Source organism: Punica granatum, chromosome 2 (genome assembly GCF_007655135.1).
Source record: "Punica granatum isolate Tunisia-2019 chromosome 2, ASM765513v2, whole genome shotgun sequence".
Lineage (NCBI taxonomy): Eukaryota > Viridiplantae > Streptophyta > Magnoliopsida > Myrtales > Lythraceae > Punica > Punica granatum.
This window is the reverse complement of record NC_045128.1, coordinates 32,479,726-32,496,075: the sequence shown is the minus strand read 5'-3', so window position 1 is coordinate 32,496,075 and position 16,350 is coordinate 32,479,726. Positions and strand designations below refer to the sequence as shown.

At 41.0% G+C, this 16,350-nt stretch overlaps 3 protein-coding genes and 2 pseudogenes across 4 annotated transcripts; 1 reads left to right on the top strand and 4 right to left on the bottom strand.

Annotated features, from left to right (window-relative positions):
* Positions 1 to 293: 293 nt before the first annotated feature.
* LOC116198178 (60S ribosomal protein L35a-1) lies at positions 294 to 2,185 on the bottom strand. Of its 2 annotated transcripts, none has more exons than XM_031528528.1 (5): positions 2,049 to 2,185; positions 1,891 to 1,926; positions 1,235 to 1,463; positions 1,074 to 1,116; positions 294 to 528 (listed from the first exon to the last, which is right to left on the bottom strand). In XM_031528528.1, exons 1-4 carry the CDS (start codon positions 2,078 to 2,080, stop codon positions 1,075 to 1,077), a joined length of 339 nt encoding a protein of 112 aa, XP_031384388.1. In that variant the 5' UTR covers positions 2,081 to 2,185; the 3' UTR covers positions 294 to 528; position 1,074. The 2 variants fall into 2 exon arrangements, with proteins under 2 accessions (XP_031384388.1, XP_031384387.1); XM_031528527.1 differs by having other exon boundaries at positions 294 to 482; positions 2,049 to 2,183.
* Positions 2,186 to 3,205: 1,020 nt separating this feature from the next.
* Positions 3,206 to 5,996, bottom strand: LOC116198174 (syntaxin-81). Its single transcript, XM_031528524.1, has 8 exons — positions 5,840 to 5,996; positions 5,574 to 5,733; positions 5,205 to 5,288; positions 4,944 to 5,048; positions 4,483 to 4,626; positions 4,043 to 4,288; positions 3,794 to 3,925; positions 3,206 to 3,484 (listed from the first exon to the last, which is right to left on the bottom strand). Exons 2-8 carry the CDS (start codon positions 5,649 to 5,651, stop codon positions 3,341 to 3,343), a joined length of 933 nt encoding a protein of 310 aa, XP_031384384.1. The 5' UTR covers positions 5,652 to 5,733; positions 5,840 to 5,996; the 3' UTR covers positions 3,206 to 3,340.
* A 101-nt stretch (positions 5,997 to 6,097) lies between these two features.
* Positions 6,098 to 7,037, bottom strand: LOC116198177 (annotated as a pseudogene).
* Positions 7,038 to 7,614: 577 nt separating this feature from the next.
* Positions 7,615 to 10,344, bottom strand: LOC116195090 (annotated as a pseudogene).
* Positions 10,345 to 12,270: 1,926 nt separating this feature from the next.
* On the top strand, positions 12,271 to 14,858 carry LOC116193880. The gene is made up of 6 exons (XM_031522626.1): positions 12,271 to 12,513; positions 12,601 to 12,912; positions 13,021 to 13,434; positions 13,702 to 13,952; positions 14,414 to 14,640; positions 14,719 to 14,858. The coding sequence occupies exons 1-6, from the start codon at positions 12,271 to 12,273 to the stop codon at positions 14,856 to 14,858; spliced, it is 1,587 nt and encodes a 528-aa protein (XP_031378486.1).
* The last annotated feature ends 1,492 nt before the right edge of the window (positions 14,859 to 16,350 follow it).

The following is a 16,350-nucleotide window of genomic DNA, read 5'->3' as shown; positions in this document are numbered from 1 at the left end:
ATCCTTAGAAAGAGATAACAGCAAGTGTCTAATTCAGACGAGTACACTGGCAAAAGATTTCCCTCATGAGATTTGGAGGCATTTTATGAATTACGAGAAATTCAATTCTTAGTCACATAATAACATGGAAAACAGAAAATTGAAACTGTTTTCTGGTACTGAGAGATCATTTTCTTGGACATCAGGTTGACGTTCCACTCATGAAGTTGCAAATATAAGGTTAAGAACATCAATCTCGCATAAGTAGGATTTGCAAGAATCAAATCCAGCGAAAGGAAATTTCACAGCGAGAATGAGGTCAATAAATTCACCACTTCCATTAGAACCATAAGGTCAAGAGACATTCAACATTTCCAGACCAAAACAAAATATTATGTTGCATAACACAAAATGTACTAAGCTCATGGTGTCACCGAACGTAGTTCCTCTCTCTGCCCTCTGGCACAACCACGAAATAACTCGGCACCTAGATGTCCTCCGAACTGCAACAGGAGACAGCAGGTAGCATGAACTCACTGAATCATCATACTGTTTAGTAAGAATATTAGATCATCAGCACTTAAATATTGACCGAAAAAGAGTGATATAAATGAATAAGTATCTTTAAAAATTACATCAGATAATTCCAGATTCGCAAAGATAGGGAGGACTTGGATAAAACAATTGGAAAGAACCAGATCATTATTGTTGATTTGGATCACCAACATCTCATGGAAATGCTATCTAAGATCACAACCATCATTAACAAGAACAAGGAATGGTAGTTTCTGCTGATTCTAGACATCAAATTAGCACAGCAACAAAGACATTGAGATAACCATGGATTCTGGATGCAGCTTTTGAAATGAACTGCCAAAGGGAAGCCAACTGCTCTCATGGAAATGCTATCTAAGATCACAACCAACATTAACAAGAACAAGGAATGGTAGTTTCTGCTGATTCTAGACATCGAATTCAGCACAGCAACAAAGATACTGAGATAACTATGGATTCTGGATGCAGCTTTTGAAATGAACTGCCAAAGGAAAGCCAACTGCATCGAAATCAATCCTAAAGAGTGGGATGGAGGGTACCTTATATGTTGCTGGGGTACATGAAAACTCTAACTCTAGCGCCCTGCAGAGAGAGAGAGAGAGAGGATACAGAATTCAGAATCAAATAGCCGAAACTAAAAAAAGGGGGAAAAAACCACCAACAGAATAACAGCTTTTCTCAAACTCATCAGTTCTCATACCATGGACTTCGGAGGCAAGTTGGACTTGAATTTAGCACGGACAACCCCGCTGTTACCATGAGGTCTTGTAACCTTGCCCCAAATGCATCGGTAGTGAGTGCCGTTCTTCTTAACCTTGGCCTTGTAAATGTATGCCATTTTCTTCCCGCTATACCATGCCACCTCTTCCTTGGTGTTTACCCCCTCGATCTGAACCAATGATGTGTTTGGGTACTGATTTGACTTCGACCTAATCCAAACAACGACATTACTCAAACGAACCATAAGATTTACTAAAGACTCTGTTTAAATTATACACCGCGTGGAGCATCCATAAACATCCGAACAGTCCCTCTATCAGCACAACAATCAACATAGGACTTAGCTCTTCCGTAATTGCCCAGCTTCAACCAAACAGAAACACAAGGCTTTCGAGTTCACCGGTTAATTTCTTTCCTAAATCAAACTTATGAGTGACATACAACAAGTTCATAGGCCGTGGATGCGGAAAAAGGGGGGAAAACAAGCAAATTGACGATCAGGGTAGCTCATCTAGCACCGAAGCATTGAAAATAAACCGAAAAAAGACTACATTTTTCAGCAGCACGAGAGCCTAACAGACTGCGTGAACACTTCATAAAGCAATGAAAGAGCTCAGAAGATCACTCGAGAGTTACCTCTTGTACCCGAGGACTGTTCCTCTGACGTAGAGCCTGAAAACAGAGAGAAATTCGCCGGGACGAGGTGAGAGCAGACTTAGAGACTCAATGCGGGAGGAACGGAATGAAAGGATTTATGATCGAGCAATGGAAGCGGGCATGGATCAGATGGATACCTGACACGTTCCCCTTGGCGCCCCTTCACCATTTTTGCAAGCTCAGACGGCTCTTTCTTCCTCCTCCTCGGGGAGAGTTTCAGACGCCTTGCTCGGAGACCGCAACCCTAGATTTAGCTCGGTGGTTTTAAATACTGCGGGCTGATGAAGTATAAATTTAATGGGCCTGGGCCCATTAACATGGGAAGGTAATGGGCCTGTCAGCTCCCTCGGGCCATTGTCTCCTCTCTTGGATCTCGTCATTCACACATCAATCTAAATCAAAATATACTTGAAAAAGAAAATGAATTGATGAAATTAAAATGGGGACAATTGGGGAAAGCTTCAAATTTCAATGGTTACGAAAATAAATAAATAATTTTTTGTTGATGCAGACCTGCATTAATCCTCCATCAATCTTTTTTTTATCATTTTAGTCGACATTTCAGCAACACAGGATACTATAATATTTCAAACAATACAAAAAATATATTTGAAACTTGGAAATGCCCGTCGCATTATATAAACTAATCATATAATTAATCACTAGCTTGTTTAAATTGCGGGTTAAAAGAGGTCATAGAAAAAAACTATTATATGAATTTGTATGGTAAACCTCCATAATATATCCCTTGTAACCCTCCTTATCCATCGATCCAATCAAGCGATAAAAATAATAGATCTTGCTTGACAATAATTTCGACTCGATAGAGGTCGTGGTGTGTGAAGATGATTCATTTTTAACCTTCAATAATCTTAATTTGACAGATAGAGCTCAAGAAAAATAAATATTATCATTTTGGCAAATGTTCCAAACTTAAGATTTTTTCTCTCGTAGTAATTGAAATATCCGAATAAATTTTTAATTGACTTTTTTGCACAATTATCCCAATTCAATAGTGACCCACACAATTTTCCAGAGTCCAGAATTGCTCAGCTACTGCATACAACATGCATATAAATCCAAAATTTACTAACAAATTCCAGTAGAATTTTCAGATCTATGAGAAAATCTCTCCGATTTGGCTGAACTTCAAATATAAATCCAAATTTTATCGCCGAAAAGAAATTTGAGTTGATTCACTCGAATAGAAAGGTGATTTATGTCACCAAAGATAGCAGATGTAAATACAGGAAGGAAAATTAAAAACTATAGAGGGGTTTGAAAACAGGACCTCGAAATGAAAACTGAGCCCAAGGCAACAAATTTCTTTTAGTTTTCCATATTTCTTCCGATAATTCACACGCACTCGAATGCTACAATCAACGTGCAATATTTTTTTCTGTATGCGATGTTATCGGCTTTGATTTTTTCAACTGTACCAGTCGAGGAAGATTATCGAAAAGGTCATTACAAAAAGGAAAAGCAAAAGGAAGGTCCTGCTACTGCTATTTCGCTCGATAGCTTGGGACAGTTCTTTGTTTCCGAACTCCACATTCTTTGTAGCTTCTACTGCCTGTGAAAGAAAAAATAAAAAGAATTTTTACTATCATTGTCCAGATTTATGTCAAACAGCCAATCCCGACAACGACCAATATAAATAAACCATGTCGAAGATTCTAAGATGCAGCATCTGAGCTTCTCTTGACCGTGAACAGACACTAAAGCAAACCTCCACATAGATGTAAGTGGGAAAAGGCTAGATAAACTGACACATAATTTGGGAGAAGACCGGTATAGATTTAATAAATCTTTTGAAGACAGACCATGTTTGAACATAAAGATACCCACAAGAACCGAAAAGACACAAAGAACAGTTTCTGACCTGTTCATAAAGATGCTCTATCTGTTGGGCTTGCTGCAAAACATGTGTAGACATAAGGTGATTCAATGCCGACATTTCCACCATCTTTGTCTCTGTTTCTTGGACTGCATCAAGTAGGCCAGTCAACTCTACCTGCAACATAAGTACACCAAAATGAAACATCAACAATGAATCGACGGATAGGGCTAAAACAATAACATTTTTTGCACTTAAGAAATAATGTGCAGATGGCACATGCCACTGCTTTACCTGAAGGGCCCGTGTCTCATCATCCAAATGCTGTTGCTGCACTCGGAGTTGCTCTTGTTTAAGTTCCTCCGGCTCCCTAAGCTCTATGCTATCTGATTTTGAATTTTCACTGATAGATTTTGAAGTTGCGGCCCTATTAAGTTTTCTTCTTGGTATCACCTTACTGATAGCATCCTGAAAGCGTAATGCTCTTAGCTGATCGAACTGTGCCGCGACTGACTGGAGCTTCTCGCTTAAAATCAATACCTACAATTGGAGTAAATAAATGATTCATCCACAAGTTAGGAGGCAAAACACATTCTCCCTTAATTCAGTATTTAAGTGATCAAATTGTGTATAGCTAACTCAGAGAACACTTTTATAATAATAATTTGAAAAAAAAAAAAAAAGGAAGCTAACTGAGAGAACTAATTTGATATTCAAAGACAGGATAACCATACCACTCCCTGTTTGTGTGCTAAAGTATCAGCATTCAAAACATCAGCCTTAAGGCCAAGCCATCCCCTCGACTTAGTTTCCTCTTCAGTTACGCTCCTTTGGAGGATATCAATCTGTTCTTTGCAAGCTTTGATAAAAGCAGTCACCTGTGTCAACTTACTTTATGTTAAAATCAAAACAACCAGACAAAAATTGCTCTCCATGAGACGAGTTCATCTCATAATTTCTAGAAACAAGCAACCGATAATTAAGTAGTGAAATCCACGTAATATGAAGCAGTTGCACAATTATAATTTTCCCGTAAAGGGCTCAAGATTCAATTAAATAACGGACAAAATGAATGTTGTACCGTCAATCAGATGTACAAGCATAGGAGATAAACGGTACATCATCATACAATAAGAGTTTAATAATCTATCGAGGACTGCCCCACAAAGGCATTAAATTTACACGATGAACTTACTTCATGTTCGATGCTATCCCTCTCCTGTTCAGTAGTGCGGTGTGGGTCCACATAATCCTTTCTATGCTTCCTCATAAACTGTTCCAAAGCTCCAATACTCTCGAGCTATCAAAGAATAGAAAAGGCAAGATAAAGTTAGCCGGCAAAAGCCCAAGACCCTCCTCCACTACTTTTATCCTCTCAAAGGATGACGATAACGCAACCCTGACCATGTGCTTACCAAATTGGCCGAAATAGCCAGAACAGAGGGTTGGAAGTTACCGTTTTTAGTGCAGCTTTGGTGAAAGATGTTCTTTCCCGAGGCTTGTGAATTATAAAAGACGCCATAATAGCAGCCAATTTGGACTGTAAAGAGCAATTACAAACCACTAGTAAGGAAGGGAAGCTAATACAAGCCATGTCAGTCAATAGATATAGCAAAACCCCAGTATGCAAAAGCAAACTTCATTTTCTTCCCATCTATTTCTAAAGGAACAAGGTTAAGTCTCCAACTCAAAGTGTATCATCTGTTGTAAGGCCAAACGAATATCAAAGTGGCGGTACAAAGGGGGTTCCTGGTACTCCATAATCAAACCCCTCGTGAAATGTATCACAAAGACAATAAGCATGGATGAGTAACAGCAATCAAACCTCATTGTAACCCAAAGACACGGCAGTATGACGAACTGCATCCTTAAAATCATCAGTCCGATCCCTGAATTTAGCCATTCCCAGACGCGCTCGCTGCAGATGACTCCACAGAAGATCCCCCCCGGGAGCTCTCAAGGGTTCATCATCAACGATCTACAGGCTACAGAAATCGACACCAATAAGCTTCATGGAAGGAAGCAGTGAAAGAAAGAACCTCTACTACTCAGATCGTAAAGAAGTTGTCGAATTGAAGGGAATCACCCAACCTCGAATTGCACACAGATTCAAAAGCCTCCAGATTCGAAGCCCCAAATTCGAGTTGAAGGAGCGACACGAAAACGAGAGAGAGAGAGAGAGAGAGAGAGAGACTACAGGCTCCAAGAAGGTGGTGCTGGGCGGAGATCGGCTGTCGTAGAGAGAGAGAGAGAAGAGGCAGGGCGTCGAACTTAAGCACAGTCCGTAATAGGATCTTAATTTTGTTTTAGAGTAAATTGGCAAATTGGTCCCCCAGATATGGGTTTTGTCTCAAATGCACCTCGACAAATTGTAGCCCTTCTGTTATCCTTCCGTTAGAAAATGAACAGAATCTCTCTCTCTCTCTCTATATATTAAGCTCGGAAGTCGAATCTTCTCCGTCATCGGAAGTCGAAAATTCAGCTCAGACTACTGAAAACAGAGGAAGACCCACATTGTCGAATGAGATCAAGAAACGCAATCAGACCCAAGTTCTCGATTTTTCCAGCTCCAAGCACATCAAAAAATTGAACTTATTTAGCTTAATTACTTCCTAAGAAGGCAAGGCAAGAAGTAAAGACGGAGAAGACCCAATTAGGAGATGAACAAATAGAAGCTGACCTTCCAATCAAGGGAGAAGCCGAGGGTCCGAGCGAGGGAGCTAGCGCTGACCCAACAGGCCATGCTGAGGAGGGCAGCCAACGACCCGGCCTTGACGTCCATCAGGACGTAGGAGACGGCGTAGATGAGGGCGAAGAAGAAGCCGAAGTTAAGGAAGAGCCCCCGGCGGGCGAGGAAGCACTGGGGCTCCTTCTCGATGAGCTCGCAAACGGAGGGGGTAAAGTAGAAGAAGACGGGGGAGGGGAAGAAGATGGGCCAGAAGAGAGGATGTGGATCAGGATGTTGACCTTGTTGCTGCGGTACGCCACGTAGAAGGTGAAGCGCCTATCAAGATCGAACAGACCCTCTCTCGCCATTGAATGGAGCCCCCTTGGGGGACTTGGAGTGATGATTCTCTCTTCTCTCGAGGAATGGCACAAGATTGGAGCAAGAATGGAGACATACGAGGAAGAGGACGACAGGTGAGACTCGTTAAAAAAATCATAAAATGAATTAAAATATACCTTCCGTCCATTTTTTAACAGAAGGATGACGGAAGGGTTAAGATGATGTAAATGTTAACGGTCGAGGGTCAAGTTAATGTAAAAAATAGGTCGAGGTACATTTGAAACAAAACCTATCTTTGGAGGATCAATTTACCAATTTACTCTTTTGTTTTATTTCTTCTTTCCTTTGCACTTCCATTAACTTTTTTTTTCCCCCTTTTCACTACGATAACTTTTACTTTTCATTCATATATGTTTCGATATGCACTCTGATATCTACAAGCCAATTAACCCCGATTAATTCAATCAAACTAGGTCGACCACTACTAGTTTCATATATTTTTCTGAGAGTTTCGTTTTAAGAATTAGTTTCATATTCTCGATACCAGTCCTAATGCTCTACGTCACTTGCCGATAGAAGATATTGTTGGAGTTTCTACCCCACGTTTGTGTTTCATTTAATTTAATTTATAACTTGACTTCGGGCCCTAATCCACCAGAAGAAAAAAAAGAGAGAAGTACTAAGTTGATGTAACCAAGCCAAGTTTCTGGCTGAACAAAAATTATTGGCTGCTAAAATCGAACACATCTACTACAAGAGATTAATTAAAAGAAAAAAGAGAATAAGAAAAGAACCAGTAGAAATTAATTGAGAAGCGACTCGACTCTCCAAGTGTACTTTCAGGACATTTTCCTTAAAGTAATGAAACTATGAAATATTATTTTCAACTAAATATAGATTTCACTGTATAACTACATGCCAACACAAATGAAACTACAAGAATATTCAAGCTGAACATGTAACATATGGACAACCTTTCTTCTGTCTCTGCGTAATTTCGAGCTAACTTCCTGACAATTAAAATTCCGTCTGACCTGCTGGAATATAATACTTTCCTTGCGGGAAATAATTATTAAGAAAAAAAAATCGTCACAGATCGGCGAAGAGATTGTATGTCTTGGAGTCCACGATAATGAACCTGACTGAGGCAACCGCAGCAGCAACGGACATGGCCCCAAAGAAGCAGACATTGAGCCAATGCCACAACTTCTGTAGAGAGCTAAGCTGCTTGTCCTTGGCCCTGAGGTACATGTGGTTTGCAAGTATGAAGGTGAGCGGCAACACAGTGACAGCTCCCGGTGAGGCTCTCAAAGTCCCCGAGGAAGGGCAGGAGGGCCGCCACAAGGGTGTTGATCGTAAGGTATCCACCCCTGACGAGGATCCTAAATGAGAGGTTCTTCGGCTTCAAAGCGCTCCCCTTGATCCCGAACCTCGTGTCCATGTATTCGTACATGGGGCTTGCGAATATCTGTAGAGGCACAGCACAGGGAGACAGGATACTGAAGAGTTAAGTCATTAAGGTCATATATAGCAGTATAATCCATAAATGGAGGCATTGATGTAGTGAAGGGCGCATACATGTAAGGCAACGAGAGTTTGCAGGAAGGCTGCAATATTTGCAGCCATCTTGAGCCAAACGGGTCCGTTGACGCTGTTAAGGAGATAGGTCGAGCTCAAAGACCCGTAAGCCCAATAGCCTACAAAAACAACTGCAAACAGTGGTAGTAACCCGATTGTGAACTGGAAGTAGAGAGCTTTCAGCATGTTCTTCTCAACAGGTTGCCTTATTGTTGCCTGTAACCAAAAGACACAAAGTGCAAAGATTTTCAGAATTCAAACCAAATGTCATCAGTTTAGCCTTTCAGTAATGGAAAGATCGTATAGGGAAAAAAAAAACAAAGAAAGAATGCAGCTTAAAGATTGATGATTTAACACAAGAAGACTAGTTCATTCCCTCCCCCCCCCCCCTCCTCTCAGGGAGTTCATGGATTTCTATCGAAAGGATTACCTGGATCTCGGGATTCATTCCAGTATTGTATGCAAATACAAGATTTGCGAAGGCACCTATTATCATGAAGATCTTGTTTGCACCTGTTTCCGGGATGCTATAGTCCCTCAGGGGAGAATTGATTCCTTCAGAACAAAAGTAGAATTACAATTAGCACCAGTTGTCTTTCGAACTCATTCCTTTTCATCAAACAAATCAAATCGAAGATCCCAAAGGGGTATGGAAAAGTCAACTACTTTGGACAGCAGATTTCATCATGAAGAAAAAAGCATTAAGACATACCATCTTTTAAGGCCAGGACAAAAGCTGTAACAATATAGACAAAAGTGAAGAATGTCGAGAATCCAAGCCAAAACCTCACGGCCGACAAATGAGGTATCCCGATGGCAAACAGTGCACTTACAAAACCAGTGATTGCTATGCAGTAGGGGAGCTTCAAGGTAGGGTCATCCCGATAAAGAGCATAAGCCGCCTGCACATATACGTTCACCCCCAAGGGCAATAACAGGACTCGGCAGCTATTCTTAAAGACAGTTCAAATGATCTTTTCAGTCATACAGAGAATTCAAAGAACTCAGTATTTAACCTTCAGGGCAGAACCGGCCAAAATAAGGAGGCTGCGTTGACCATGAAAAGATTAACATACTGCAACCCCTATGTCAGATAATAAGCTCTCTTGCCTGCGGCAAACCGAAAAAACAAAAAACACCCAGCATAGGCAAAAATTAGGACAATGGAAGACCATGAAGATTGTATCATAAACTCTTGTACCGTATATATGTCCTGTGAGATCCCTATATCTGATGTGCCTCTTTCCATCTAACACGTGAAGTTTCGCAATGAGCGCACTGGCGTAGGTCGAGATTGCTGCTGAAAGAATCAGTCCAACAACACCCCCAATCCACCCGAGAGGGACCATGATCGTCCCGGCATATCCGAGGGAGAACACGCAGTTAATACCCGTGCAGAGGACAAAAGCCACTTGGAGCCATGAGTCTGCATGAAAATGAACCTTCCATTATAATGTTTCAACTCTCCACGGAACCAAAAAGGGCAAAAACCAATCAAATTATCCAACAATTATGTGAATCATGAACTATTTCTTCATATTCAGTTTAAGATTATGCGGACTATATCTAGAAATTCTCCATGACAAAAAGGTATATTTTTGCTGAAATTAAAAATATTGATCCATGAAGAAATTCCGGAAAACAATCATTGATCCGACAGAAACAGAGGAAGGAACACATATTCGAACAGAATATTATGGGAACAGAGTTTTGATACAGAGGAATGGAGAACCGACTCCAAAGTCCAAACCCAATGCACAACGGAGTATCACGAATTAAGCCCAAAAAGGTCAATCGGAAATGGCAAAATTCAACAAGATTTGGTACCACTGCTAATCTTATGAGCAGTTTCAGGGACCTCAACGTTGTGCTCTTCCTCGCCATAGACCTGCCCACGGTCTCCGCTCTTTATCGTCATGATTTGTCCTCCTCGTCCTTGTCCTTGTCCTTCTTCGCCCTGCTGTTGTTCGTCTTCTAATTAGAGTAATCCTAGGAGGGACTCTGCTGTTGGTTCCCGTTCATGTCTGATAGGGTTGAGCCGGACTCCGAGCATGAGGACAAGTTGCATATTTCTACCGGACCGGTCACCAGAGCACGTGCCAAGAAATTGGAGCAAGCCTTGCAGAACTTATGAACGTATATTCAGGAAGAGGCACATAGTTCGAGAGACAAACAAGTTGACTCAGGACTGATTTTGGTCATCAAGAGTGCTGAACCTCATCAGTACAGGCATTAAAGGATGACCACAACTACCTCAAATCTGGTTGGGATATGCCTTCTAGAAGATGGCCACCAAATCTTATTGGAATATGCTTTCTAGAATATGCTAGGAACTTGTACTTTCCTTAGTTGTCTTATAAGCTTTTCCTTAGGTTATTTTTTTTACAACTTTCTGCCATTTTCTATCTTGTGTGAGAGATATTCTCCAAATTGTTCTTGTTGAATTTATGCTTCAAGGGTTGCAAGTCGATTACTTATAGTTCTTAAGCTTCGTATAATATTGGTTTCTAGCTCTACATAGTTACGGGGTCAATATTCCACCCTTCGAAATCTCTATCTTGGACGATCCGAATTTGATTCCATATTATTGTTGCTGGGTTCCGCGACGGGTTTGACGGGGTTCGCATCATTTTTGGTATCAGAGCTTAGGCTCCAAATTGAGGTTTCATCTATCTTTGTTCTTTCCTTGTTCATCATTCTGGAATTTTTAAATCTATCTTCTATTTCTATCCTTTCCATTTAGTCTTTACTGATATGTTCATAACTATTCAAAAAAAAATCGTCCAAAAAAAAGAAAAAAACAAAGAGAAAAAGGATCTAAGTAAAAAAAAAAGGAGAAAATGATCTGAAGTGGGCGAAGAATTTATTGAACAATTTGTTGTCTTTATGTTGTAATTGGTCTGTGGTGAGTTAGAGTGATTGATTGTTTCGCTGATTACACTGGCCTTAAGTTGATCTGTCATAGTTGCTCCCATTCTGTTTTTCTCCGATCGTATTTGTATCCATTCCATCTTTGATTCGTCCGGGCTCATTCCTTTCACATACATCTTGTCCATCCATATCTCTTTGCTTCTTTGCTACTTGGAACTGATATTAGAAGTGGCTTGAGCGAACAAGTAATTTCCTCAAGGACTTGTAATTAGATTGCTTAGTTCCTCCAGAACTTTGTGGAGAAATCTACGAGAGGAAAAAGGCAAAAGCGAGTGAGATCATCAGAGGGTAAAAGCCATTGTATCAAGTGAAATACGAGAGTTTGTGTGACATCGATTTGAGAGTAAACACGTGAGGGAGTGATTGTGAGGTCCTTTTACTCTAAGATTTCTTTGCAGATTTCAACATGTCACAAGAAAATAGCGGGGGACTTGAACAAAGTAGTGGAGAGCCTAATCAGAGCACAATCATTCGGGCTATGCAACAACAATTTGAGCGAATGAACATGGTGCTTAATACGATAAATGACCGGTTGGAGAGGCATGATGAGCAGATTGACTAGTTGCGACAAGCTCCCAATCAGCAACCAATGAGGAACAATAACCGACAACCGGCACCTACTATTGATCCATTTGATGACCACGAGGAGGGATCCTATGATGATGAGGATGATGTGTCTTTCATCGCCACAATGAGACGAGCTCGAGGAGCAAGGGCTGAGAGGCCATGGCTCGGACGTGGGAGGCGCCAAGAAAGAGACACCGTTGATCGTAATATGGGGTCCATCAAACTGACCATTCCTCCGTTCTAAGGCAAGAGCGATCCCGATGTTTACATCGAATAGGAAAGGAAGGTTGAGTTGGTTCTTGATTGTCACAACTACTCCGAGGAGAAGAAGGTGAAGCTTGCAGCTGTGGCATTCACCGACTATGCCATAGTTTAGTGGGATCAATTAACGGCGAGTAGACGCCGAAATGGGGAGCGACCTATTAACAATTGGGAGGACATGAAAACTGTCGTGCGGAGGAGGTTTGTCCCATCCCATTACTACCGGGATTTACACTTGAAGCTGCAGAATCTTAAGCAAGGGTCTAAGACCGTGGAGTACCACAAAGAGATGGAGATTACCATGATTCGCGCCAATGTTGAGGATGATCGAGAGGCAACCATGGCTCGGTTCATTAGTGGACTTAATCGGGAGATTGCCAATATTGTGGAGCTACACCATTATGTGGAGCTTGAAAAATTGGTACACATGGCTATGAAGGTTGAGAGGTAGCTCAAGAAAGGGGGACGATTGTCATCCAGATTCGAATCCTCTAATTCGAATTCGAAGTGGACTTCCAAGTTTGAAGGGGCTGGACCTAAATGGGCTGGTTCAAAGCAAGAGGAGAAGGCCAGGGGAGACAAGCCCGCAGCCAAGCCATCATCTGAATCTAAGGAGAGGAGTAACTCTTCTTCCCAACCTCAAAGAAACCGTGATATAAAGTGTTTTCATTGTTTGGGTTCTGGTCATTATGCTTCTCAATGCCCGAACAAGAGAGCCATGATTATGTTAGATAATTGGGAGATTGAAAGTGCGGATGAGCATGTGAGTGACGCGGACTCTATACCATCACTTGAAGATGCCAATGATGTGGAGCATGCGGTATCGAGTCAAACTCTTGTTGTTTTGAGAGCTCTACATGTGCAAGCCAAATAAGATGGTGATAAGCTATAAAGAGAGAACATTTTATACACTCGATGCCACGTGAAGGATCAAGTATGTAGATTGATTATTGATGGAGGAAGCACGGTGAATGTGGCAAGCAAGCTGATGGTGGAGAAGTTTGGTTTGAGCACTCAAAAGCATTCGATGCCATATAGGCTTCAGTGGCTGAATGAAAGTGGTGAATTGAAGGTGACAAAACAAGTGTTGATCCCATTTTCTATTGGGAAGTACCATGATGAAGTTTTGTGTTATGTAGTTCCTATGATAGCCAGCCATTTGTTACTCGAGAGGCCATGGCAATTTGATCGAAGGACTACACATGACGAGTACAAGAATCGGTATAGCTTCATCAAGGATGGTCGAAGCATGACACTTGCCTCGCTGCCACCACATCAAGTGTTCGAAGAGCAACTCCAAATCAAGAAGTCTAGTGCCGAGAGTTCAAAAGAAAGTAAGAGAGTGTCTGAACCAAAAGAATAAGAGAGTAAAAGTGAGAGGAAAGAAATTCGAGAGAAAAGTGAGAAAGTGAGTGAAAAGAAAGAAAAATGTGAGAGTTCAGCCATGAAAGGAAAAGAGGGGAAGAAAATGAGTTTCTTCACAAAAGAACGAGAGTTAGAGAGTGTTAGTAAGGATGAAAGGCCAATGATATTGTTCTTGTACAAAGAGGCCTACTTATCTACTAATTTTAACTCATCTTTGCCTAGTGTTGTGGTTTCTCTTTTGCAGGAGTTTGATGATGTGTTTCTTGAGGGGATGCCACCAAGATTGCCACCAATCCGTGGGATCGAACATCAAATTGATTTCATCCCGGGAGTACCCATTCCAAATCGACCAGCATATCGGTGTAGCCCCGAAGAAGCAAAGGAACTCCAAAAGCAAGTTAATGAGCTGCTGATCAAGAGCTATGTTCGAGAAAGCATGAGTTCATGCTCTGTGCCCGTGTTGCTTGTTCCCAAGAAAGATGGCATATGGAGGATGTGTGTGGATTGTCGAGCTGTGAATACGATAACGGTAAAGTATCGCTATTCTATTCCTTGATTGGATGATATGCTTGATGAATTGCATGGTTCCACTATATTTTCTAAGATTGATTTGAAGAGTGGGTACCATAAAATTCACATGAAAGAAGGAGATGAGTTGAAAACAACATTTAAAACCAATAGTGGATTGTATGAGTGGTTGGTGATGCCATTTGGATTAACTAATGCACCCAGCATATTTATGCGCCTTATGAATCATGTCTTGCGTGCTTATATTGGAAAATTTGTTGTTTACTTTGATGATATTCTAATTTATAGCAAGACTGAGCATGATCATATGGATCATTTGAGGTGTGTTCTTGAGGTGTTGAGGCATGAGAAGTTGTATGCTAACCTTAAGACGTGTGAATTTTTCTTGGAAAGTGTTTTTTTTTTTTTTGTTTTATTGTAAGTTCCAGGGGTGTAGAATTGGATAAAGAGAAGGTGAAAGCAATCCGGGAATGGCCTACACCCATTACCATTGCTGAGGTCCGAAGCTTCCATGGTCTTACTGGATTCTATCGAAGATTTGTGCGCAATTTTAGCACCATAGCTGCTCCTTTGACCGAGACCATCAAGAAGGAAAATGGCTTTAGATGGGGCAAGGAGCAAGAGAAGGCATTCAATACCTTGAAAGAAAAGCTATGTTCTGCTCATTTACTGATTTTACCATACTTTTTTAAACCTTTTGAAATCAAATGTGATTCTTCCGGTATTGGTATAGGTGCCGTCCTTATGCAAGAGAAGAGGCATATTGCTTACTTCAGTGAGAAGCTCAACGGGGCTGTATTAAACTACTCCACATACGACAAGGAGCTCTATGCTTTGGTGAGGGCTTTGGAGACATGGCAGCATTACTTGTAGTCCAAGGAGTTCATCATTCACACCGACCATGAGTCCTTGAAGCATTTAAAGGGTCAAAGCAAGCTGAACCGAAGGCACACACGTTGGATCGAGTTCATTGAGATGTTTCCCTATGTAATCCAATACAAGAAAGGTAAGAAAAATGTAGTGGCTGATACTTTATCCCGCATGTATACTCTTATCTCAACTCTTGATGCCAAGCTTTTGGGATTTGAATATATTAAAGAGTTATATTTGCATGATCATGATTATAAGGAAGTCTTTTTTGAATGTAAAAATGGGCATTTGACAAGTTTTATAAGCATGAGGAGTATTTGTTTCATGAGAACAAGCTATATATTCCTCAAAGTTCCATGCGAGAGTTGCTTGTTAGGGAAGCCCATGGGGGAAGTTTAATGGGGCATTTTGGTGTGGCTAAGACCTTAGATATTTTGAGAGAGCATTTCTTTTGGCCACATATGAAGCGAGACGTTGAAAGGATCTGTCTTAGGTGTGTCACATGTAAGAAAGGTAAGTCTAAGATTCAACTTCATGGACTTTACATGCCTTTGCCCGTTCCTAGTCACCCATGAACTGATGTATCAATGGATTTTGTTTTGGGTTTGCCTAGGACTAAGAATGGTAAGGATTCTATCTTTGTAGTAGTGGATCGTTTTTCAAAGATGGCTCATTTTATTCCTTGTAAGAAGGCAGATGATGCTACTCATATGGCGGACCTTTTCTTTAGGGAAGTAGTGCGTTTGCATGGCATTCCTAGAACCATTGTAAACGATCGTGATGTTAAGTTCCTAAGTCACTTTTGGCGTATTTTGTGAGGTAAATTGAGAACAAAGCTATTGTTTTCTACCACTTGCCACCCACAAACTGATGAGCAAACAGAGGTTGTAAATCGAACCTTAGGTACTTTGCTACGAGCTGTTATTAAAAGGAACTTGAAAAGTTGGGAAGATTGCATTCCATTAATTGAGTTTGCATATAATCGGGCCATGTATTATTCTACTAAGTTTTCTCCATTTGAGGTTGTTTATGGCTTTAATCCACTAACCCCATTGGATTTAACTCCATTGCCTATTGATGAGATTGTTAGCCTTGATGGAAAGTATAAGGCATAATTTGTGAAGAAGATCCATGAAGAAGCAAGGAACCACATCTTGCACAAAAACGAGCAAGCTGCCACTCGAGCCAACAAGGGAAGAAAGCATGTCACTTTCGAACCGGGAGATTGGGTTTGGGTTCATTTCAGGAAGGAGAGGTTTCCAAGCCAAAGGAAATCAAAGCTGAATCCGTGAGAAGATGAACCATTCCAAGTCTTAGAAAAGATTAATGACAATGCATACAAGCTCGATTTGCCGGGAGAGTATCAAGTGAGTTCTACATTTAATGTTTCTGATCTTTCTCCCTTTGATGTGGGCGTAGATTCGAGGACGAATCCTTTTGAAGAAGGGAGGAATGATAGGGTTGAGCCGGACTCAGAGCATGAGGACAAGTTGCA